Below are 26,454 nucleotides of genomic sequence, written 5' to 3'. Positions count from 1 at the left end.
TCCTAACAATGCCATAATTGATTCCTAAGTATCGAGTCAAGTTTTCAATACAAGACAAGTCATTTATTAGAAGCACCACTAGGCAAGATCTGTTCGCAGTCAAGCCTCTGCTTTCTTTGATTTATCTCTGAACTTTACCCCTGTTCCTTCCTTCCCCCCAGTCTGTGTCATAAATCACATTACCCTATAAGATGCACCCCTCCCAAACCGGCTGCAGTAATCTGAGATCCAACGCCAGCCAACAGTATGCGTGGAATGCACCCCCCCCGCCCACCCATTCTGTCCCCATGACAACACTGAGAGTTGACAACTATCTTAACAAGTGTTAGTGATTCATGTTTAACAGCTCTGGCAAGAAAGGTCATTACACTTCACAACTCTCTTGCTTAGTAACCTAAATGTTGGTCTCAATTGTGGTCATAAGTCGAGGACTACCTGTAATAAAACCACAAAGATAAAAACATCTCTCTTAGGTTTCTGGCAGTTATTACCTGGAAGTGGCACCACGTTGTCCAAAAGAACCTCAGCTCCTTGGAACGGCAGGGTTACAAAGTCAGACCTTTAAAGAAAGAAAAAAGAGAAATGAATTAAAAGAACATAGAAACTGTCTAGATTTACAATCTGAGACCCAAACCCTCCTTTTCTAGCCCCTTTGGGGAGGAAAAATGAGAATATTTTTGGCAGCAAGCTACTGGGCTTAGATCAGAGTCCCCCCAAGATGATTAATACTGACCCCTCAAAGCCCAATTGGACTATCCCAGGAGTCAATGTTATTTCTGCCAGAAGTCCCCAATTTAGAAACTCAATTGAACCCAGAATTTTGCTCCCCATTGCAGTCGTTAAGCAAGCCATCACGTGACCTGACTCAACTTTACAACTGTTTTTACAGTGGTTGTTAAGTGAGTCATTGCGGTCATTAAGGGGATCGTGTGGTTGTTAAGCAAACCATGTGATTGTTAAGTAAAACCAGCATAATCTGTGACCAGCTCTTGGTTCAAAGCGGCCTTACACAGAGTCCCCTGACTACTTATGGCTGGCTCTGGGTGTGTGTAAGGTAAGGTAAAGATTTCCCTCGCACAACTCTAGGGGGCGGTGCTCATCTCCGTTTCAAAGTCGAAGAGCCAGCGCTGTCTGAAGACGTCTCCATGGTCATGTGGCCACCATGACTAAACACCGAAGGGGCATGGAATACTATTACCTTCCCACCAAAGGTGGTCCCTATTTTTCTACTTGCATTTTTGTGTGCTTTCGAACTGCTAGGTTAGCAGAAACTGGGACAAGTAAAAAGAGCTCACTCCGTTACGTGACACTAGGGATTCGAACCGCCGAACCGTAGACAAGCTCAGCGTCTTAGACACTGAGAACCGCGTCCCTTTGTGCGTCTGTGTGGCTGCCCAACTTAAGAATTTCTTGTATTGTAAAAAAGATCTTTATTTCTGATACAGCAATATAACAGAATTTTGAAAGTCAGCCAAACGGTTTTCAAGATCAACTTACACCGTATAGCATGACTAAGCTAGAGTTTATTTATTTAGCTGTTTATTTTTTTTCGTCCAAGATCAAGTCACAGAATTTAAAAACATGGCACACCATTCATACATACAGTTGTAAGAATACATACAGGTATCCCTCACTTAACAACCACAATAGGGAGCAGCAATGATGTTGCTAAGCAATATGGTCATTAAGAAGAGACATTAGGTATCATGGCTCCCAATTTTATTGCTGGCTTCTCCATTGACTCTGCTTGTCGAGATACGGCTGTGAAGCGTTGCAAATGGCGATCCCTCGAGCAGAGGGTGCTGGGAGTTATAAACGCCTGGCAATTGGGAACCCTCCAAATTTCAATCACATAATTGCAGGGATGGTTCAACCAAGCTACCCACCCAACGAAAGCCAATGTTTTAACCACTACACTGTGTTACAATCACCCTCTCCAGCTGATTTTTCCAGACCACTGATGTTCATCTATAGTTCAGGTTTGCCCCACATTGGCACTTTAAGACCTGTGGACTTCAACTCTCAGAATTCCCCAGCCAGCCATGCTGGCTGGAGAATTCTGGGAGTGGAAGTCTACAGGTCTTAAAGTGGCCAATGTTAGATAACCCTGTCCTGACCGGGGCTTTCTAATACAGTAAAAAGCAGACCCTTAGTCCCCAAAATCCTCTTTTTATTTCAAAGGCTATGAATTATGTTCATTCACAGCTCATAATGAGTCCCAAATAGTTTGTAAAGAGTCGGACACAGGGGTGGGTTTCAACCGGTTCGCGGCGGTCCCTGCAAACCGGTTGGTCGCCGAACCCGGAAGTAAGTAACTTCCGGGAACGGCGAAGGGCGCGCCCGCCCGCCCGCGGTCCTTACCCGGTTTTGACGAGTTCTGCGCTTCCACGGATGCGCAGGACGCATACAGCGCCTGCGCGATCGTCCAGGAGCAGCTGGAGCGTCGCGCAGACGCTACTACGCATGCGTGCACCGCACGCGTGCACGAGGATGCCGCCGGCCCCATTCCAACCGAACCGGTTGGAACGGGGCGAGAAACCCACCCCTGGTCGGACAGGACAGTAAGCTGCCAAAGTCTTTTGGGATACGGCTGATAAGCACTCACTTTTATCTTCCTTGAAACGCTTCCAAAGATTTAATTGGCAATTTAGCTTGGCAAGGCCACACAGAGTCAAAACGGAGCTTCAGAAGGTGAACTGGACAGCATGAACCAAATTGCTTCCTGCAAAGGCTCATGTGCCTTTGCTCCTCCTTTATGTCCTATGGGAGGGGCCAAACCTCCAAGCCTTACGGCTGAGTGGTCCCTTCTGTCTTAACTGTTCTTGCCTTTTAGCAGCTCTGCGCATGCGCGCACTAGGAACAGGCTCCCCCTGTTCCTCTGCCTCGCTGCTGTCTAATTCTGGAAGCTTTCGAGGCAGCACGTAACTCTCAGATGGCCCTGGCCCTGTCTCTGCCTCCGACACAGAGCCCTCATCAGAGCCTTCCCCAGACTCCAGGACTGGCCCAGGTTCCTCCCCAACCTCCTCACTGTCCGACTCTGCTGCCAGCTCCGCAGGCCATCGGCAGACCACAACAAACCCTGCCTTAGTTGCAAGTGGAGAATCTGGAAAGAGTCTTCAAGGTCCATCTATTTCAGTGGTTCCCAAACTTGGCAACTTTAAGACTTGTGGACTTCAACTCCCAGAATTCTCCAGCCAGCAGAGCTGGCTGGAGAATTCAGAGAGTTGAAGTCCACAAGTCTTAAAGTCGCCAAGTTTGTGGAGAATTATGGGAGTTGAAGTCCACAAGTCTTAAAGTTGCCAAGTTTGGGAACCACTGATCTATTTCAACATTCATAGAATTTGGGATGCCAACCACTTGGAGAGGAACTCCTGGTCACCACACTCACCTGATTTGTCTAAGCGTGTCAATCTTGACTCGTTCGTATCCACCATAATCCACGTATCTGATTTCCACTTCGCTGACATCTTTGAAGTAGCTAATCACTTGTGCCCGCCACCATGCGCCTTCCACACCTGGCGCAGCACAGACAACGCCAACTGCAAGGCGGAAAAATTGGGAACAATTCATGATGCAATGCAACAGCTTTTTAGAAAATAAAGAAAAGGGGTGTCTGTGTGTGTGTGTTTGCTGTAGAACAAGGATAGGGAATATTGGCCCTTTTATCACTTGTGGACTTCAACTCCCAGAATTCCTCAGCCAGCCAGGAATTCTGGGAGTTGAAGTCCACCAGTCGTAAATGGGGTCTGCCTTAAGTCCTTCCTTTACTAAAAGTCTTTCAAGTTACAGGTAGTTCTTGACTTACAACCATAATCGAGCATGCCCATTATGATTTTAAGTCTTGATGGTCACAAAGTGAGTCATCCTGTGACATACCCAATTTTACAACCTTTTTTTGCAGTGGCCATCCAACAAATCATTATAATAGTTAAATAAATCTCTGGTCATTAAACAAACCCATTGCTTGCTATGGGGCGTATTGGGCAGAAATCTGAAGCGAATGATAATTTTAGACAGTGTAAATTGCAACCCCATGATCGCAGGATAGTACAAATGGCCATAAATGTGGGCCAACTGGCAAGTAGCCAAAATCCAGTCCCATGTGCATGGGGAAGCAGATAAAACTTTAAAAGCAGGTTGTAAGTACCATTTTGAAGGGGACATTTGAAAGGTTATTAAGTGACCTAAAAGTTGCTAAGTCATAATGGTATTGGACCTGGGTACTTGAGAGACCGCCTGCTGCCAATTACCTCCACCAGACCGATTAGATCCCACAGACTAGGCCTCCTCCGAATTCCATACGCTGGCCAGTGTCGACTGGCGACTACCCGGAGGAGGGCCTTCTCTGTGGCTGCTCTGACCCTCTGGAACGAACTCCCCATGGAGATTCGCACCCTCGCCACCCTCCAGGCCTTCCGCAAAGCCCTTAAAACCTGGCTGTTCCTACAGGCCTGGGGCTAAAGAACCGTGCCCCTATCTCGAATGGTATGATTGTTGCGCTTTTAAATTATGTATTGTTTTGTGTTGTTTGTCAAATTGTTTGTATCCCCCCTTCCCTTGTTTTGAGCTGTGAGCCACCCTGAGTCCCCCTCGGGGGGAAAGGGCGGCATACAAATGAAATAAACAGTTAAACAGTTAATTCAAGGACTACCTGTAACCATTCCATAAAAGTATTCCTTTCTTTTTTCAGAAATAATCCGACCTTGCAGGTGACGAGATATTCTCTGCCCCAAATGGAACCTGGAGAGAGGTGGCCAACATTTCATCCAATGGATGCCAATGCCCACGGACTCCATGCCAACTAGCATCATTTGTTCAATGAAGCCCTTGGGCAAGTTATGGATACGATTGCCCCAAGGACATGGATCCAAGAAACTGGGACTTGTGGGTGGGAATGTTGTGAGCTGTTGCCACCGTCATTGGGAGATTAAATAATTGCTTCCTGTGTTATTGATGTAGTCTGTACTTTATATAGGTAGTCCTCGATGTACGACACACAATTGAGCCCAAAATCTATGTTGCTAAGTGAGACATTTGTTAAGTGAGTTTTGCCCCATTTTACAACCTTCCTTGCCACACTTGATAAGTGAATCACTATAGTGATTAAATTAGTAACACGCTTGTTAAGTGACGTTTGCTTCCCCAGGAAAAGGAAACAAACAAAATGTTAAAAAGTTATGATATTTTTATGATAAGAATTATGAGCCGCTGCAGCAGTGCAGTGGTTAGAGTGCAGTATTGCAGGCTACTTCGGCTGATCACCGGCTTCCTGCTCTGCTAGCGAAAACGGCTTCTGCCTGCAGTTTGGCAGATCGAATCTCACCAGGCTCAAGGTTGACTCACCCCTGCCATCCTTCCGAGGTGGGTAAAATGAGGACCAGATTGTTGGGGGCAAATATGGTGACTCTGTAAACTGCTTAGAGAGGCTGTAAAGCACTATGAAGCGGTATATAAGCCTAGGTGCTATTGCTATATTTATGTAGTTACTTATCAAGCACATGTAAATTATATTAAAGTAATCAAAACATCTTTACAATCCTCAAGGCATGTGGGAACTTTTGAGCAGCCCTAATGTTTAGAATTTGAAGGTTGAAACATTTGACAAGATGATTTTGCTTGTCAGCAGGTCACAAAAGGTGACCCAGGACACTGCAACCATTACAGATAAGAACCAGTTGCCAAGCATCCAAATGTCAATCACATGGCCATAGTAACAGTCGTAAGTGTGAAAAATGGTCATAAATCATTTTTTTCAGTGATATTATAATTTCGAACAGTCACTAAATGAACTGTTGTAAGTAACGGACTATCTGTAATCTTATTTACGTAACTAGGATAGTTAAACAGGTTTGCCAGAACTGGTGGGTATATAAGGCCTAGGAAGAAATGAATAAAATGAACAAACAACATCTATGACTGGTTTCAGTGTCCCAGTCGTGTCACCATGATTTGTGACACTTTTTTTGCTAGCTTCCAGTGTCTGAGAATAAAAATATCCATTTGGGAGAATGGATTTAGACATATTGCAACGCGATTCACTTAACTACCACACTAAAAACGGTAATAAAATTGGATCCATTCGTGTGGATGCCTCGACTGATAACCAAAATTTTGGATCCAATTGCGGTAAGTCAAGGACTACCTATAAAAATATAAAAAAATCACCACAGGTGACTTACTCTCCAATTTAGCAGTATTTCGATAATAATGAACATCTTCAAAAGATTTTCACTGTTGTCCTAAAATTGCTTAACTGCAGAAACAGGGATTATTTCTTTTTAACAGTACTACTTACACCACCCTACAGCTTCTCACGTTTTTTTCCCTCTGCACCAATACTGGAAGAAAGATGCTGTTTCAGGCAGCAACTCACTGCACTGACTAGAACTCATAGTCTCCTGGTGATTGGCCCAAAGTCATCCAGCTGGCTTCTATAACTAAGGCGGGACTAGAACTCACAGTCTCCTGGTGATTGGCCCAAAGTCACCCAGCTGGCTTCTATAACTAAGGCGGGACTAGAACTCACAGTCTCCTGGTGATTGGCCCAAAGTCACCCAGCTGGCTTTCGTAACTAAGGTGGGACTAGAACTCATAGTCCCCTGGTGATTGGCCCAAAGTCACAGAACTGGCTTTCCTCCTAAGCTCACAGTCTCCTGGTGATTGGCCCAAAGTCACCCAGCTGGCTTCTATAACTAAGGCGGGATTAGAACTCAGTCTCCTAGTGATTGGCCCAAAGTCACTCAGCTGGCTTTCATAACTAAGGCAGGACTAGAACTCACAGTCTCTTGGTGATTGGCCCAAAGTCACAGAACTGGATTTCATGCCTAAGGCGGGACTAGAACTCACAGTCTCCTGGTTTCTAGCGTGATGTCTTAACCACTAGACCAAACTGGCTCTTCTATGATATCAAAAATCTAGAAGGCTGAAGAATGGTTCTTTTCTGGTTCTATTTTGGTGATAAAACCAACATTATATTTGTGGAGCAAAGGTGAATGGAAGCCAAATCGGAGAAGACTTACCCTCCACTGGGGTTGGCATGGTAGGAATCCCAGGTTGGGAGTAGCAGAGATACATCTGCTGATCTAGGCTACGAAGGACGTGGAAAGTGGGATGCGTGTGTTGTTGTACAAATAAGTGCCCGGCGTTGACTTGATTAACCACGATAACTTCTACTGTAACTCCATCAGGAAGCATGAGCTGCCACAGAAGGATGAAGAGAGAAGTATTTCCATGCACAAGTAATGGCATTTAATTTCCAAGCTACAGATTATAACAACATGGTATGGAAATGAGAGCAGAGTTAAGCAACTTGCTACGCTTTGTACTGCGTAGACCACAACACCCTAAGTTAGCATGGTAACTTGGCTCAAGGGGAAGAGATATTGAACATCGTATAAACCACTTCGAGGAGACAAAAGTTTCCCATCCCCCAAATATGCTGATCTTGTCAGCTGCCACCTTTTGCTTGCTTGTGCTTCGCTGCGGGAAGCGGGAACGAAGGGGGAGGATGCTTGGGGAAATGAAAGTAAGTGCTGTATCTCCTCCAGAAGCTCCCTCAAGGTCATCCAGCTGGAAGAAGGAAGGAGCTCCATACAAAACTACGCTTGGAGTGATCATTACGAAAACATCTTGCCTCTGATTGGTTAGCGTGGGATGTGGGCAATGAGAGATAGTTAAGGGAGGGGAAAAGTTGAACTTAAGGATGCTGGCAGGAGATTCTCAGTTCTGGCTTTGCAATATTGCAATGTACTTGGCTTCTAATAAAACTATTACCTTTCTCAACCGATGCAGCTAAGGACCCTTTCTATCTAGAGGTTTCAGTTGTGGCAGGTCTGACAGATCTAATATTTCTCAAAATGAGCAACTTGGAAATGTGTAGACTTAAGTCCTTGGTGCTCTCCGGGTTTGTTTTCTTGCAGACATTTAAACCACCTAAGTAGGCAACATCATCACTGCTCTGCTGATGATGTTACCTAGTTGGGTTATGAAACATGTGCAAGAAAACCACCAGGCTCAGAGAGCACCAAGGACTCTATAGTTCAACCCTAAGCTACAAATATCCTCAGTATCATATATGGCAGTGAGGGCGAACCAAAGAGTGTGCTTGGACCACGATCCAGAAGAGCAGCTGCCGAGGGGGCATTTGCACGCAGGACCACGATCCGGAAGACCAGCTCTTTCAGTTTCCGGTATTGCCGCACACACAAAGGCCAGCTGATCATCACACGTGCATGCGCGCCAAAAACCCGGAAGATGAACAGGCGACTTCGTGCGTGCCGGGCAACATGGCTCCAGGTGCCACAGGTTCGCCATCACAGACATATGGGTGTCAAACATTTCAGAAAGCATGACAATGGCAGAAATTTGCATACAGTACAATGGCAAACCTCCCCCTAAGGAACAACTATTCTTTCTGTATGAATGGGTATGGAAGCATGCCCTGCCCACGGGGGTCAGAAACAAACCTCCAACCAACACTGATGATGTTACCTAGCTAGGTAACGATGCGTCTACAAAAACAACGACAGCAAAGAGAGTGGCAAGGATTCCACAGTTCAACTCTGAACTACAAATCTTCTCTTCTATTGGTAAACCCTTTTCTCTCTCTTCTTCGCGGCTCCCTTGTTTTCCCTGTGATAGTTTTATTCCCTCTCTTTCTTCCTACTTCAACAGAACAGTCTGTTCCTGCTGTGGGTCTACACCCTGGCAGAGAGTTTCTGAAAAAAGGCTGTGGGTGGCTGTTAGGACTACAAGTTCCCAACCTTTTGCTACGCACAACTTCCCAAATCTGCACGAATGCATTTACCCCCTTAAGATCAGAAGCTCTCAAGGATACAGGTCAACCCAGGACACATGAAATCAGTGTTGCAACAGATGCTCGAGCTCCTTTAGCACATGTGTCTAACGTGTTTCTACACACATGTATAAAACCAGTTGGAGGTTGTTGTTGTTTCAACTATGGCACGACAAAACCGTGCTCCATTAAAGCGCGCCCGATTAAACCGCGTCGCTGACGTCATCAGCAGGGCGACAACAGCGACCGCGGAGAAAAAAGGGTGCTTTAAATAGCGCTTTGAAAGCAAGCCGATTCAAGTTAAGGTAAGGGTTAGGTTTAGGGTTAGGTTAAGGGTTAGGGTTAGGTTAAGGGTTAGGTTAAGGGTTAGGGTTAGGTTAAGGGTTAGGGTTAGGTTTAGGGTTAGGTTAAGGGTTAGGATTAGGTTTAGCGTTAGATTAAGGGTTAGGTTTAGGGTTAGGTTTAGGGTTAGGTTAAGGGTTAGGTTTAGGGTTAGGTTAAGGGTTAGGATTAGGTTTAGCGTTAGATTAAGGGTTAGGGTTAGGGTTAGGGTTAGGGTTAGGTTAAGGGTTAGGGTTAGGTTTAGGGTTAGGTTAACGGTTAGGGTTAGGTTTAGGGTTAGGTTAAGGGTTAGGATTAGGTTTAGCGTTAGATTAAGGGTTAGGTTTAGGGTTAGGTTAAGGGTTAGGTTTAGGGTTAGGTTAAGGGTTAGGTTTAGGGTTAGGTTTAGGATTAGGTTTAGGGGGGTTAGGTTTAGGTTTAGGGGTTAATTTTAGCTTTAGCGTTTACAGCGTGCTTTTTTCGTCGCGCTGTGATGACGTCAGCTACGCGGTTTCGTCGAGCGCACTTTAGTCAAACACGGTTTTGTGGTGGAACCGTTTCAACCTTTGACCAAAGCTTTGGATTCTGAAGACGCTTCCACCTCCAAGAAAAATGTACCCCCAGGCTAAGATGCTTTGAAATGGTCATGACAAAGATGTGGCAAGAAAGCAAGGGAGCATATAGCGTAACCTAACAACTAGTGAATCAAAGACCTTCCAAAGCCTGCAATTGTCTCCAGTTCTACTAAGAGGGGACCCAGATTCTTGAGTTTGCGCTTACCCAGGAGGTCATGGGGAGGGAATGCAATGGCAACGGTGGGGGTGGGGGAGCGTAGATGTTGGTGAGACTCAAATCCTTGAACTTCTTTCCAATCAGGGTCAGTGCTTTGTCAACGTTTTGCTGAGAGCCTGCGGGGAAGGAGAGGGGTGGGGAAGAAAATACAGATTTCAGAAAATGTTTCTGCGCAAAAGAAGAATCAAGATAGCCTACCTCACAAGAGATAAGCGATTCCTCATTTAAGCAAGAGAGGAATGTTTTTGCTTTGCGTCCTGTAAAGGAGCAGCCAGGCCAATATCTACCATGTTTTCCCGAAAATAAGACAGGGTCTTATTTTTTTGACCCACAAAATATGGCTTTGGTCTTATTATCAGGGGAGAGCTTATTGTTTTGGGGTTGCCAGGCGGCTGCTCTCTTGCGAGCTGGCTCCCAAAGAGCCGGGCACAGCCTCAGTGCCGAACAGCTGTGTTGCGCTGTCACAGCAGCGCAACACAGCAGCCATGAAGTGACCACGCTCACGAGCAGCCACCTGGCAAACCCCCTTTCCAGCCGGGCACAGCGCCATTCACTGAACTAGGGGTATCGCTGAGCCGCATGAGTGCCTGTTCACCGCTGCCCGGGTCCCGCAGCTTGCCGCCTTCGGCATGCAAGTGAATGGCGCTCTGCACAGCTGGAAAGGGGGGTTGCGCGAGTGGCTGTTCCGCTCCCCACTCACACGCCTCCCAGCCTCACAATGCCCTGGCCCAGCTCTCCCTACAGAGCCAGGGCACCACCGCTGCGACCGCCCGCCGCCGCCATCCCGGCATGGCTTTTTCAGCGGCTTCCAAACCATGGAGTAGGCTGCCGAGTCTTCCGGCAGTGGCTGCTCTGGGGGTACGCTCTATGGTTGTGGGGCCAATGGTTTTCCATCTGGACCTAGTGTTTCTCTACGTCAACAATTTTAAGATGGGTGGACTTCAACTCCCAGAATTCCTCAAAACCAGTATGGCTGGCTGGGGAATTCTGGGACTTGAAGTCCACCCATCATAAAGTTGCTAAGAAGAAACACAGATCTGGGCCATTCTTAGCAATAACACTTAGACTTGTATATAACCCCATAGTGCTTTACAACACTATCTAGATCATTGATGGCTAACCTTTTCGTCGCTGTGTGTGCCAAAAGCGTGCACATGCATCCCCACATGCGCCCCCCATGTATGCGTGCACAATTCTGTGCACGTGCACACAACCCCGTATGCATGCGCACGTGACACCCCCCTACGCTCCACGCTCCCCCCTCTGCATGTGCATTTGTCTCCTGCATGCACCCTGCCCCCTGCGCATGCACGGCGAAAACACGAAAACCAGCTGGCCGGTGCGCACGCAGTGGGGTGACGGCTTGTATGCCCATAGAGAGGGCTCTGCATGCCCCAGGATTGCCATCACAGTTTTCTAATGTCGGCATATTGCTCCCAACAATCTGGGTTCTCCTTTTACCGACCTTGGAAGGATGGAAGGCTGTGAGTCAACCTTGAGCCAGTCAGGATCGAACTCCAGGCTGTGGTCAGAGTTGGCCTGCCATACTGCATTCTAACCACTGCCCCACTCTTCCACAAAGTCTTAATTCAGTGTAGAAGGACCATAGGGGTGGAGAATTCCCAGATTCGGTCAATCAAAATCAAATGTGCCATGTTTTAAACTTGGGGTGAACTGTCCATTCGACAGACAGTAGCCCTCCAGCAGCTTCCACTCACCTTCTATATGGCAGATCTGGAAGTCTTGGGTGTAAGGTAGAGTGGAAATGTAGATTTTGGCACCGGAGGCCTGCTTCAGGTAACTCACGTATCTCCCTTGTTTGCCTATCAGTCGTCCTACTAAGTGCTACAGGGAAAAGAAAAAGAAATAACCATAAATGGAGGGACACATTTGCAGGTCTCTCCTTCCATAGATCAGAAAGGACCAAGCATATCAACTCTGGAATTACAAAAACGTAATTATTTTTCAAATTAATATCCAGAAGCTTTTTGGGTAGCATTGGCAGTCAATATTTGCACTGTATTGTTGCCTGGCTGCTATTTTATATTATTTATACATGTAGTCCTCAACTTGTAGCCAGTTGCTTAGCAACCAAAATTATGACAGAATCCCAAAAAGCTACTTATGACCAAAGATCTGATGCCTGCCCACCTGGTCACAGGACGACATTTTGGATACCTGGCAATGGATCTGCATTTACAGCCATTTGCAGTGACCCACAGTCACATGACCACAATTTATGTTTGTTTCTTTACTGCAAAGTGGCATTTACCTGTGGTTTTTAGCAAAAATGTCCCATAAGCAAACACTAGGTTTGATTAATGACCACTGCAAAAAAAAAGGTTGTAAAATCAGGTCGGTGACTTGATGACCTGCTTCATAACTTACAACTGTAATAGGTAGGCTCCATTGCACTCATACTCAAGCATACTAAAAAGCAGAGACATCACCCTGCCAACAAAAGTGTGTCTAGTCAAGGCTCTGGTTTTCCCAGTTGCAATATATGGCTGTGAAAGTTGCGACCATAAGGAAGGCTGAGCGCCAAAGAATGGAGGCCTTTGAACTCTGGTGCTGGAGAAGACTCCTGCGAGTCCCTTGGACTGTAAGGCCATCCAACCGGTCAGTCTTAGAGGAGATCAACCCTGACTGCTCTTTAGAAGACAGATCCTGAAGATGAAACTCAAGTACTTTGGCCACCAAATGAGAAGGAAGGACTCACTGGAGAAGAGCCTCATGCTGGGAAAGATGGAGGGCAAAAGAAGAAGGGGACGACAGAGAATGAGGTGGCTGGATGGAGTCATTGAAGCAGTAGGCGTGAGCTTAAATGGACTCCAGAGGATGGTAGAGGACAGGAAGGCCTGGAGGAATGTTGTCCACGGGGTCACAATGGGTCGGATACGATTTCGCAACTAACAACAATTACAGTCATAACCCAAAGATTATATGAATTGCAGCATGGTTTTTATTTTAATCTTATTAGCCACCCGGAGTCACGCACTTGAGTTGGGCACTCCAACAAATTTAATAAATGAATAAAGCTGGCTTGCAGCAGTTTACAAAGCTAAATAACAGTAAAACCTTTAGTTCAGGGGTGTCAAACTCAAGGCAGCCACTTGTCTGAAATGGTATGGAGTGTTCTGCCAGAGCAGGAGGCTGGACTAGAAGACCTCCAAGGTCCCTTCCAGCTCCATTCTATTTTATTGTTCTGTTCTGTGGTACCACAGGTTCTTAGTGAGGGGATATACCATAACTAAGCAACAGTTTGGTTTAGTGCAGTGTTTCTCAACCTTGGCAACTTGAAGATGTCTGGACTTCAACTCCCAATATTCCCCAGCCAGCATTCGCTGGCTGGGGAATTCTGGGAGTTGAAGTCCGGACATCTTCAAGTTACCAAGGTTGAGAAACACTGGTCTAGTGATTAAGGCACCTGGCTAGAAACCCAGAAACTGAATTCAAGTTCCACCCTAGATTTGAAAGCTACTTTGGGTGACTTTGGGTCAATCACCAGGAAACAGTGAGTTCTAGTCCTACTTTACACATGGAAGCCAGTTTGACTGACTTTGGGCCAGTCCGTCTCTCAGCCCAATTTACTTCATAGGGATGTTGCTATAGGGCCATGATGGTGAACCTGTGGCACACAGGGCCAAATCTGCCGCCACGCCACCCGTCAGTTCCAAGGCACATGCGTGTCGTGGACAGCTGATTTTTGGCCTTCCAGAGGGCTGGTTGATGATGTTTTCACCCTCCCCCGGCTTCAGGAAAGCTTCCGGAGCCTGGAGAGGACAAAAACGGCCGCCTTCTGGAAGCCGGAAACGGATCATTTCCAAACTTCCGGTAGGCCTATGGGGCCCGTTTTTTGCCCTCCCCAGATTCCGGAGGCTGTTCCGGAGCCTTGGGAGGGTGAAAATGGCCTACCCTGCCCCCCCCGGGAGGAAATACCAAGCTCAGCTTGGAGGCAAGTAGTGCAGTGAAGGGGGGGAGGAGTTGTGCATGCATGCATGTGTGTGGGGGCGTTTTGCATTATGGGTGCCGTCGCGCATGCTATCGCGCATGTGCGCTTGCATTTTTGGTACCCAACAACAAAAAGGTTAGCCACCACTGCTGTAGGGGAAATAGGAGGAAGAAATATTATGTTTACCACCTTGAATTATTTATAAAATAATACAATTGGATTGAGGGAAAGGGTTCCACCACAAAACCGCGGACGACAAAATCGCGGTCGACGAAAGCGCGCATTTGACGTCATCACAGTGTGACGAAAACATTGCGCTGTGATCGAAAAATGTAAAAATAAAGCGAAAACCTTACCCTAACCCCCCCAAACCTAACCCTAAACCTAACCCTAAATCTAACCCTAAACCTAACCGTTAACGTAACGCTAAACCTAACGCTAACCCTTAACCTAACGCTAAACGTAACCCTAACGCTCTAAACCTAACCCTAACCCTTAACCTAACCCTAACCCTAACCCTAACCCTTACCTTTATGTGAATCGGCTTGCTTTAATTTAATTTTTATTTCAATTTTTAATTTTTTTCGTCACGCTGTGATGACGTCAAATGCGCGCTTTCGTCGATCGCGCTTTTGTGGACCGCGGTTTTGACGGGTCACGGAGGGAAAGAGCTTTAAAAATCCCCTTGCCATTCTTTGGACAACTGCCAATTAAGATCAGTCCTTCTACCAACTTGATGCCTTCTCAGAAAACTCTTTTTTTTCCCCCCGGGATGAGTCTTCTTGTCATAATTCACGGAGTAGAAATACAATGCCAGCGGCTACATTGGCCAATTGCCTTGCTTCTTTTCTTAAGATAAATAAAACAAGCTGGCATAAGTCAATGCCCTCCAGTTAAGCTCCACTCCTACCAGACACACCCACGTAGCTGCTCGGCATCCAGACAAAAGTGGTTTGCCACTGTCTCCTCCTCAGAATATTCTTGGATTCCAAGTCTAGCTAATAGTTCTAGGGTTATTTGGCCAACTCCTCTCTAACTCCTCGACTTACAACAGTTCTTTTAGTGACCATTCAAAGTTGCAACCAACTTTAAAAAGTGACTTATGAGCGTCTTTGCCAAAGGTGTTTTTGACCCCTAAGAGGCAACTGTTGAAGTCCAGACATCCTAAAGTTGCCCCGGTTGAGAAACACTGCTTTGGACAATACTCCTTACCAGTGACGTGCAGTCAGGGGAGGCAGGGCCTCACCACTGTCATCATCAAAAGAAAAGAAAAAATTAAAAGGAAAAAGGCTGAGATAGTTGCTGCCAGAGTCACAGTGGATGACTCTGCTTAGTGCTTAACTGTTTAAAAAAGCCTCTAAAAAAGTGCCCTCTACAGGAGGAGGCGGGAGAACCACATGCCTCATTTAGTCTGACTTTATGATCACTCGAGCAGAGTTAAGCAAGGGTTAAAAGCCAAAAAATTCCTTATGTAGATGAGGCACGTGGTTCTCTCGCCTTTCCGAAAGCCCCGCTGAAGCCCCGGTGCTGTGTCCGACATAGGGCGGCTTTTGCCCGCTTGCCTCACCAGTCATAAACCTCACCGCACATCACTGCTCCTTACTTACAAGAATCTCTAGTACTAGAAGATTGGAGTTAAATCGCCACTCCAGTCATTACCAAACTGGAAGGCTGCAGGAATGGAATATCCACAAAAACATGGCAAGCAGGAGAAGAAGGATCAGTAAGGGTTCTAAGAGTCAGCATATTGCTCACAACAATCTTAAGTCCGTGAGGGCAAACCAATGGCACACAGAGCCATATTTGCTGGCACGCACAACAGCTAGATGATTTGCAGTCTTTTGGAGAGCTGGAGGAGGCCATTTTTGCCCTCCCCAGGCTTCATAAAAGCCTCCAGATGCTGGGGAGGGCAAAAAACGGCCCCAACGGGCACCCGGAAGTTTGGAAACAATCTGGAGGTACTGGAGGGAGTCCAGGGGAGGCCATTTTCAGGCTCCCGAGTCTCCGGAGGCTTTCCTGAAGCCTGGGGAGGGCGAAAAGGGCCTCCCCCGGCCTCCTGGAGGCTCTCCGGAAGCCAGAAACGATCTGTTTCCGGCTTCTGGGGGAGGCCGTTTTCGCCCTCCCCAGGCTTCAGTAAAGCCTCCGGAGCCTGGGGAGGGGTCGTCCACGCATGTGCGCGGGGAGGGGTCACGCGCAAATGCACAGGTGGGCGGGGAGGATTGAATTGGTGTGGACACATGTGCGCGCCATAATAAAAAGGTTAGCCATCACGGATCCAAGTCCTATCTTCATTTTTACTGCCTTTATCCGGCTTTTATTTTTACAAATCACTCCAGAAGGCAAACATAGCCCTTCCTCCTCCTGTTTCCTCCACAACAATAATCCTGAGAGGTGAGTTGGGCTGAAAGAGAATGATCGGCCCAAAGTCATCCAGCGGGCTTTCGTGGCTAAGGCAGAACATGAACTCATAGCCTCCTACTTTCTAGGCTGAGGCCTTAACATAGGGGTGTCAAACTCACCTTGTCACAGCATCATCACGTAACGTATTGTGACTTGTTTTTGCCCTTCGCTAAACGGGGCACGGGCGTGGGAAGTACATGACACATCCAGCCCGCTGGCTGAGAGTTTGATAGCCTTGCCTTAACACTAAAAAGTTGGCTTTTCCAGCAAGCTGGCCTGGCCTGAACAAAATGAAATAAATGATTGATTTAATTGTTAATTTTAATCTAATTTTTTAAATGTTATTGTTAATATTAAGGTTAAGGTTAAGGTTTATTCAATTTGTATGCCGCCCTATTCCCGAGAGACTCAGGGCGGCTAACAATCTGGGGGGAGGGAGTTTAATTGAGTTTGTTTTTGGATACTCTATCTAATTTCCTTTTTAACTTTTGTAATATGTGTTTTTTTTAACGTTGTACGTCGCCCTGAGTCCTTTGGGAGAAGGGCGGCATATAAATCCAATAAACAAACAAACAAACAAACTATACCAAACTGGCTCTGTTATGTCATAAACCAGGGGTTTCAAACTTATGGCCCGCGGACCAGATGCGTCATGTCCTGGCTCCACCCCTACCCGGCTTAGCAAAGGGGGGGGGGAACCCAATACATCACGTGAAGCTGCTGTGACAGCGCGGGTTTGACATTCCTGTTATAAACTGTTTTGTGATTAGTATTGTGTCATAAAAGATTTTATTAAATTTGTCAAATTTCAAATTCTATGGGAGTCTGGGTCCCAGTTTTTGGATGCATTTTGTAAGTTAGCCCAGAGCTAACCTTAGTTCAAAGGGATGTGGTGGCTCAGTGGCTAAGACGCTCGGCGGTTTGAATCCCTAGCGCCATGTAACGGAGCGAGCTCCCGTTACTTGTCCCAGCTTCTGCCAACCTAGCAGTTCGAAAGCACGTAAAAATGCAAGTAGAAAAATAGGGACCACTTTGGTGGGAAGGTAACAGCGTTCCGTGCGCCTTTGGCGTTGAGTCATGCGGGCCACATGACCACGGAGACGTCTTTGGACAGCGCTGGCTCTTCGGCTTAGAAATAGAGATGAGCACTGCCCCCTAGTGTCGTGAACGACTAGCACGCATGTGCGGGGGAACCTTTACCTTTAATTCAATGGTTGTTGCCCTAAGATGTACTATTTTGCACAGTCGATGGTTCCGACAATGAGGGTTTTAGCAATATATAGATACAAACCATTACGCAATAGTCTTAGTTTCACGTGCTAGCAAAACACTGCTTAGGATCCCAAAGGTGCTTTTTTCAAGGGGCAACTGGACTTTCTTGGTTTTTCTTTGAAGATGTTTCGCTTCTCGTCCAAGAAGCTTCTTTAGCTCTGAAGGAGCTTCTCAGACGAGAAGCAAAACATCTTCAAAGAATAACGCAGAAAGTCCAGTTGCCTCTTGAAAAGGCACCTTTGGGGTAACCATGATCTGGATGACTGAGAACCGCCATAGACGTTTACCTCAAGACTGGACTACTGCAATGCGCTCTACATGGGGCAGCCTTTGAAGAGTATTCGGAGACTACAACTCGTCCAGAATGCAGCCGCGCGAGCGATTGTGGGTGCACCTCGGTACACCCACGTTACACCTATCCTCCGCGAGCTGCACTGGTTACCGATCGGTCTCCGGATACACTTCAAAGTGCTAGTCGTAACTTATAAAGCCCTTCATGGTATTGGACCTGGGTACTTGAGAGACCACCTTCTGCCAATTACCTCCCACAGACCCGTTAGATCGCACAGGGTCGGCCTCCTCCGGGTTCCGTCTACCAGCCAATGCCATCTGGCTACTACCCGGGGGAGAGCCTTCTCTGTTGCAGCTCCAGCCCTTTGGAATGAACTCCCCGCGGAGATTCGGACCCTCACCCCTCTCCAGGCCTTCCGGAAAGCCGTCAAAACCTGGCTGTGCCGGCAGGCCTGGGGTTGATAAGTTCCCCTCCCCTCTCGACTTGTATGGCCATATGACTCTTGTGTATTTTAATTATATGTATTGTGTTTGTATCCCCTTTCCCCTTTTGAGTTGTTCGCCACCCTGAGTCCCTCCCGGAGAAGGGCGGCATACAAATAAATTAAATCTTAAATCTTACCGACCGCTTAGGATCACTATTCAAGGCAGATGGGAGCCCTACATGGAAAAGGAGGATGACGGAAGCTCACATTGGCCTTACAAAAGGGTAAGGAACAAGAGGCACAACTGAGAAAGCGGGAGAAGCGGCACAAAAATAGGTCAATGTGGGCTTCATCAATTATAGAAAGGTCACAGATTGTGTCAACCACCTCAAGCTGTGGAATATGCTTAGAGAACCAGGAGCTCAGAATAGCTCATTGTCTGCACGCAAAACCTTTCCACAGGACAGGAATTCCGACGGGAGGGAAGATGGTGAAACTCCAGGGCTGCAAAGACGTAAGAGAAGCTGCGCAAGGAGTGCGCGGCTTACGACGGCCCATTTAGTGAACGTTCAAAGTTACAACAGCACTGAGAAATGCGAGGGACGGCCATTTTTCAAAAGTTTTACAACATTTTAAATCTCACGGGCCACTAATACAATCTGCCGAATGACCGGGTGGGTGGGTGTGGCTAGGTAGTCATGTGACTGGGTGTGGCAAACTCGATGTCACTCACATTGAGGGGTGCCGCGCCAGCCTCTACTCGCCCCTCCCCTCCCAGCCACTCCTCGCCTCCCCGCCCCAACTCCTTAGGGCCCTAACAGGAAGCAGTTGTTGGAATGCAGCCACCATGAGAAAGAGTTGGCAAAACACCTGGCTCAGTTCAAATTAAATCTGACCGAGAAGGAGGCTCAGCAGAAGCACTTCACTGAGGACTAGGAGCATAGGCTTTCCAAGCAGAGGAAAGACCTGTGGGAGTGCAAGGCCAGGTACCAGCACCTGGAGGCTCAGCGGGGTGAGATGGTCAGCCAGTTGCAGGCCATGATGCAGTCCCACTGGCACAAGGCCCTCCGGCTCTTCGCCACCAGTGGCACTTCCCTCCAGCTTTCGCCCAAAGTCCCGCACTAGGAGGCTGAAGCAGACCCCAAGTTGGAATTTCTGACCCGCACAAAAAGACCCCGAAGGAGGAGACTCTCTGCAGCAACAGAAACATTCATTGCACGTATCCATCCCAGGGGCCGTAGTTTGAGGACCCCCGATTTAGTGCAATATAAAAAATGCAAATAATTTTTCTGCGGGACCACCAAAATTTTCTCATGGACCACCAGTTGGTGACTGCTATTCTAGGCCAACTCTCTGGGCAAGATTTTATCTTAATAAATTTTATCTTTAATTTTATCTTAATAAAATTCCCAGAAAGGTACATGCCCCAAAATCATCAACCCAAGAAAAGACCCCCGTTTGTGAACCACATATGAAGGCCATCAAGATCAGGAGTATGTGGACATTGGAGGAATCACAGTAAAGGAAAGGAACTAGGACCAAGAAAGTGCCCAACTGAAAAAGTTGGGAATCCCCATTTAAGCAAAATCACGACTAGGTAGACAGACAATTTTCTGGACGTTACCTTCGGTATTTCAATTTCCCAGATGACAAGCTCTTCCTTATTGCAGTCCGTTCCCATCTTGGCAGTCAGGCAGCTGTCATTCTTGCGGAGAGCACAGCCGCTGTCCACCGAGTCCATGCTGTTCACGTCAGAGCCTAAAAAAGAAAAGCAGCCACGTTCCTTCACTTACAGGGTGATGAAATGCTGGGCAAGAGAGAGTGTAGCAAACTCACTTTCGATCCTCTCATTCTGCTTTCTCCCTTGACATAAGGAGCTATAGAGGTGGGCAGAACAAACTTCTCTAGCCCAGGTGATGCCCCTCCAGTCAGTCAATCAGTCAATCTCTCTCTTTCTCTCTCCCTATGGTCTAATCTATCATCTAATCTCTCTATCTCTCTATAATCAATCATCATATCTATCTATCTATCTATCTATCTATCTATCTATCTATCTATCTATCTATCTATCTATCATCTCTCTATATCATCTATCTATCTATCATCTATCTATATCATCTATCTATCTATCTATCTATCTATCTATCTATCTATCTATCTATCTATCTATCTATCTATCTACCTACCTACCTACCTACCTACCTACCTACCTACCTACCTACCTACCTACCTACCTACCTATAATCTATTATCTATCTATCCAATACAATAGCAGAGTTGGAAGGGAACTTGGAGGTCTTCTAGTCCAGCCCCCTGCCTAGGCAGGAAACCCTATACCAGTTCAACAGCTTCTTAAAGACTTCCAATGTTGGGGCATTCACAACTTCTGGAGGCAACTTCTGTTCCACTGATTAATTGTTCTAACTGTAAGGAAATTTATTCTCAGTTCTAAATTGCTTCTCTCCTTGATTAGTTTCCACCAATTGCTTCTTGTTCTGCCCTCAGGTGCCTTGGAGAATAGTTTGACTCCCTCTTCTTTGTGGCAGCCCCTGAGATACTGGAAGACTGCTATCATGTCTCCCCTAGTCCTTCTTTTCATCAAACTAGACATACCCAGTTCCTGCAACCGTTCCTCATATGTTTTAGCCTCCAGTCTCCTAATCATCTTTGTTGCTCTTCTCTGCACTCTTTCCAGAGTCTCCACATCTTTTCTACATCTGGCGACCAAAACTGAATGCAGTATTCCAAGTGTGGCCTTACCAAGGCATTATAAAGTGGCATTAACACTTCACGTGATCTTGATTCTATCCCTCTGTTTATGCAGCCTAGAACTGTGTTGGCTTTTTTGGCAGCTGCTGCACACGGCTGGCTCATCTTTAAATGGTTGTCCACTAGGACTCCAAGATCCCTTTCACAGTTACTACTTCAATGTGATTGAAGCTACTCCTTTTTCTCTGACAAAAAGTCAAGATGGCAGCCTATGACTAAAATTCCGTTTCAATATGCATTTACAACTGGGTGGGTTTGATCATATCAATTTTTTTGACAGATAGGTAAAGGTAAAGGTTCCCCTCACACATATGGACTAGTCGTTCCTGACTCTAGGGGGCAGTGCTCATCTCCATTTCAAAGCCAAAGAGCCAGCGCTCTCTGAAGACGTCTCTGTGGTCATGTGGCTGGCATGACTAAACACTGAAGGGAACGCTGTTACCTTCCCACCAAAGGTGGTTCCTATTTTTCTACTTGCATTTTAACATGCTTTTGAACTGCTAGGTTGGCAGAAGGGGGGGACAAGTAACGGGAGCTCACTCCATTACATGGTGCTAGGAATTCAAACCGCTGACCTTCCTGATCGACAAGCTCACTCAAACTTCCATTTCCCTGAACTTCACTATAGATTTATGGGTGCTCACATCCTAACATTTCAAAGAGTACAAAGAAATTTCAGTAATCCACCTTATTAGAGGTGCTCTGAAGAAGTTACCCCACCTTTTACCACAGAAAAATAAGAGCTGGACCTATAGGTAGTCCTCGACGTATGACCAAAACTGAGCCCAAAATGTCTATTGCTAAGCAAGACAGTTGTTAAGTGAGTTTTGCCCCAGTTTATGACATTTCTTGCCACAATTGTTAAGTGAATCACCGCACTTGATACAGTCATTAAATGAATCTGCCTTGGCATGTCAGAAGGCCGGAAAAAGTGATCCCATGACCCCAGGACATTGAAACCATCATAAATACATGCTAGTTGCCATGGGCGAATAGGCGGCAATACAAATTTAATAATAAATATTTTTTAAAAACCCTCGAATTTTGATCATGTGACCTTGGGGATGCTGCTATAGTCGTGTGAAAAATGGCCATAAGTCACACATAATCCTACAGTGCCCTTGTAATTTGAATGGTCACTGAATGGTTGTATGTTGAGGACTACATGTACTTAGTTAAGGTGAAAGAGGATCCTTACCTCCTGAGTGGTCTGTATCGGCCTCCGTGGGCCATGGCTGTTCGTGGCTCAGAGGCGGAAAGTCCTCCTTCAGCACGCCATTGCTGTATGGCACCCTGTTTTCCGTTGACATGGAGGAAGGTGGCTTCTGGATCGACGCGGACTTGTTCTCTGAGTCTTTGATGGTGGAGGCATTCAACAGATCCAGATGTTGTGGAGGTGGAGATGAAGCACTTTTCAAGAGATCCTCGGCACTAGCCCCATCTTCCGAGGTGCAGGCGCTGCACCCAGAGTCTTCCATCACTATGTGACCATCCTCAAACTCCTCCTCGTGGTTCGTAGCTGGTGTCAGGCTGCCAACAGACCGCCTGGTGGGACAACTGGAGTCTCTGAGCCGGTTGTGACTTCGGTTGACCAGTTGGCCGTGAGTCAAACAACTTGAATAGGTAGCATGACGGTTGACGTTCTCCTCCAGGAGGGGAGATACTTCCACAGTAGCAACCTTCTGGCTCACACAGTCACCACCCTGGCTGGATTCTGCTTGGCCAACAACTCCAGTGCACACCTTCTCCCGAGGACTATCCACCCGGCTTGCTATTTGGCATATCCTCTCTGACATATCACTGACCGACCCTGATAATACTTCCTCAGTGGCTGCCCGGATGACATTGGAAATGATTTGAATGGCCACCTGCTCGATCTTCTCCACTTCTTGTTTGTCCAAACTAATGGCTCCTATCCTCTCTTTTTCCAGACCACCCTTATACCCAACTTCTCTGCATCCATTGTGCTTTGACATGCTACCAGTCTTTGAACTGGACGTCATCCCTTCCTCAACCATCTCCGACCTAGCAGGTTCAACACACTTGGTCAGTGTCCCAACTGCAGCCTCTCCTTCGCCACTGTTACTATCGCTTCCTTCTTCCGTTTCAACACGTTCCTTAGGCATCTCATCAGGAACTTCTTCAGTTATCTTTCTGGAGCAGGCGACGGGGAAAGAATCCATAGAGGTGGATGCAGAATACTGGTCTTCTCTCAAAGGCCTCTCAGATGAACCGATCTGGACCATCCCATCTTTGCTATTGTCCTCCCATTTTTCAGACCCAGGAGTTGCCAACAGCCCTTGGTTGGATGCTTGATTGGAATCGGGCTTCCCTTCATTGACTGTCTTATCCATTTGGGAGTCATCAACTCTTTGTACATCCAGAAGAGAGATCTTGGGCGAAGGGGAACCAAGGACACCTTGAGGCCCCATCACTTCCACTTCTCCACTGTCGTCCTGAAGTGAATCTGGTTGGAGGATTAGTGTTGCCCCAACGGGAAGGTCTTTTCCCAACGTTTCTAAGCTTTGGGCGCTGTCTTCTGTTAAAGGTGTCGGACGTTCTTGAAAGGGTGAATCGCTACACTGCCTGACCTGTAGAGGTGGAGAAAGTTCACTGTCCGACTGTCCAGTTTTCCAAGAACTTGGCTCCTTCGGAGGAGAACATTTCTGGCGCTCTTCCAAGCTGGGAAGATCTTGCCTGTCGTGGTTACTGACGCACTCCTTTTTACGTGAAGAAAACCACCACCAGCCGATGAGCGCCAGCACTCCGGGGATGGTGAACGGCAGGAAATTGCGGAAGCGCAACGCCATTTCATTCACCCTCAGAAATTAAACCTGAAAAAGAAGAGGAGAAAAAAGGACCGTATTAAGACTTCAGTTGTCTAACCATGTTCAGAAAAGGTACGAATTTTTCTCAACGTTGGCAGCTTGAAAAAGATGAAGCATAGCTGGCTGGGGAATTCTGGGAATTGAAGTCCATACAACTTCAAGCTACAAATGTTGAGAAACACTATGTTCTGAGCGAGGCTTCCCAAGAGCATGAAGCAAACTCCTTGTCCCGACAAAAAAACCCTTTTATTAATTTCCTGTGAATTCTGCTCTTCACATCCAGCAAAGTCTTCCAAGGGAGGATTTACAGTCACAGATCTTATCTGGCTCGGAGAGCTGCCAGGCAAAACTTGGCAAGGAGTCACGAACCAATTAAGTGAACTAATTGTCTCCTGCAAACTCGTCCCCCTTCGCTCCTCTTTTATTTTCTCTGGGAGGGGCATTCATCACCCACCTATGGCAGTGATGGCGAACCTATGACACGCGTGTCAGTGCTGACACGCGTAGCCATTTGGGGTGACACGCACAGGATTTCATGCGATTCATCCTCGGCTCTTGCACGGCCGCCGAGGATGAAAGAATCTGTGCTGGAGGAACGGGGGGGGGGGGGGGGCGGGACGTGTGATCTCCCCCGCCCACACTCACTTACTGTATCGCCGCCGCCCCTTTCTGAGCGCAGGGGCTGCTGGTAAGGCGTGCGTGCCGTGCGCACACACGTCATCAGCGCGGCGAGGGAGGACCCGCAGGAGAGGAGCGCGGGAACAGTGCGCGCCTCTCTCCAGTCAGGCCAGCACAGAGAGTCTACTCCTGGGACTGTCGGTTACGACCGCACCACAGCAGGGAACAGCGGAGTGCCAACGGGAACTGTGAGCGCCATTAGCAGCAACTATAAATTGCGCAAAATTATGTTTTTGTCGAAGTGACACACAACGCGAGTTATGCTCGATTTTTTGCCGATTTTTGACACACCACGCCAAAAAGGTTGCCCATCACTGACCTATGGCCTTACTCCCAAGTTGACCCCTGTTCTTTAGCTGTTCCCTTCATCTGGCAACTCTGCGCATGCGCACACTAGGAACAGCTGTTTGTCTGCTTCACTGATGTCTGACTCTGAAGGCAGCTGATAACTGGCATACAGCTCTGGCCCCCTCTCTGCCTCTCATCAGAGCCTTCCCCAGACTCCAGGACTGGCCCATGTTCTCCCCAACCACTTCCTCACTGTCTGCATCTGATGCCAGCTCTGCTGGTGGGCCACAACACACTGACTTAAACAAAACATTAGCATACCGCGCCATTTCCATCAAGAAGCCCATCTTTAAATTATCTCTTAATTCCTATCAGTCCTGATACCCATAATAAAATCCATACCCATTTATAGCCTGTTCTTCCTTCTAAAAGCAACCTCTAGCCCTGTCTTCTTCCACAAATCAAGCCACAGCATAACACAAGATAGTAAGGGAGAGTGAGGAGAGAGAAAGACAACTAATACAGGTAGCCCTCGGTTAGTGAACACAATTGGGACCAGCAACTCGGTTGTTAAACAAACTGATTTGGAACTCTGCTTCCATCCTCACTTGGCTTTACAGACCTACAAAGGTTGTAAATACGAGGATGGGCCATGAAGTTACTTTTTCACTGTTGTAACTGTGAACCAACATTGCCTTTTTGGCAATGTAACAACATTGCCAAAAAGGCATTAAGAGTTGTTAACCTAATTTTGTGAAGCTTCTTCTGTAGTAACATTGTATTTCTAACTAAGGCACACAAAACCTTTGCCAGACCAATTCTCCAATACAGCTCGGCTGCCAGGAATCCACACTGTTTGTCGGACATTAATACAATCGGGCGAGTCCAGAGGTACTTCACAAGAAGAGTACTCCACTCCTCTACTCACAATAGTATTGCCTATGCCACCAGGCTCGAAATTTGGGGATTGGACAATCTGGAACTGTGCCGCCTGCGGTATGATCTAAGCACAGTACACAAAATTGTCTGCTACGACGTCTTACCTGTCAATGACTTCTTCAACTTCAAGCTCAATAATACACGGGCAAAAAAATTGGTACAAATTCAAGGTAAACCGCTCCAAACTCGATTGCAGAAAATATGACTTCAGCAGCAGAGTGGTCAACGCCTGGAATGCTCTACCTGACTCCCTTGTTACATCCTCAAACCTTCACAGCTTCAACCTTAAACTGTCTACCATGGACCTCACCCAGGGACGTGCAATCACTAGAGGCAAGGGAGGCGGGGCCTCACCAGTCTCCTCAGGAAAAGGAAAGAATTTTGAAGAATTTTTTTTAAAAATAATTAAAGCCAGGGTAGTTGCTACCAGATTCCAAGTCACAGTGGCTTGGTGTCTGCTCTCAGTGTTAACTATAGGAGGAGGCGAGAGAACTCGGGGCCTCTTTTGCATAAGGAATTTTTAGTCTTTTAAAAGTTAAGAAAGGGTTAAAAAGCAAAAAAAATTTGTATGCATAGGAGGCACTGATTCTCCCGCTTCCTGATCTGGGAGCAGCGAATCATGCCTTGTTGGCAGCTGAGCATGCTTACGTTGGGCGGGTTATTTCGGAAGGCGCGCTTCAGAGGTTGAGAGGAGTGGGGGAGAAG

At 46.9% G+C, this 26,454-nt stretch overlaps 1 protein-coding gene across 2 annotated transcripts in view; it reads right to left on the bottom strand.

Annotated features, from left to right (window-relative positions):
- AKAP1 (A-kinase anchoring protein 1) overlaps positions 1-26,454 on the bottom strand; it is a 76,655-nt gene that overhangs the window by 13,215 nt on the left and 36,986 nt on the right. For both annotated transcript variants that reach the window (XM_032215955.1, XM_032215956.1), the window contains exons 2-8: positions 22,215-23,850; positions 19,872-20,005; positions 11,626-11,752; positions 9,896-10,023; positions 7,020-7,197; positions 3,389-3,539; positions 492-559 (exon numbers count right to left, since the gene is read on the bottom strand). In XM_032215955.1, coding sequence (XP_032071846.1) covers positions 492-559; positions 3,389-3,539; positions 7,020-7,197; positions 9,896-10,023; positions 11,626-11,752; positions 19,872-20,005; positions 22,215-23,826 — 2,398 coding nt within the window. In that variant the 5' untranslated portion in view covers positions 23,827-23,850. The remainder of the gene's footprint in view (positions 1-491; positions 560-3,388; positions 3,540-7,019; positions 7,198-9,895; positions 10,024-11,625; positions 11,753-19,871; positions 20,006-22,214; positions 23,851-26,454) is intronic.

The sequence above is a fragment of the Thamnophis elegans genome, chromosome 4 (genome assembly GCF_009769535.1).
Source record: "Thamnophis elegans isolate rThaEle1 chromosome 4, rThaEle1.pri, whole genome shotgun sequence".
NCBI classification, from domain to species: domain Eukaryota; kingdom Metazoa; phylum Chordata; class Lepidosauria; order Squamata; family Colubridae; genus Thamnophis; species Thamnophis elegans.
This window is presented reverse-complemented; position numbering and strand designations above follow the sequence as displayed.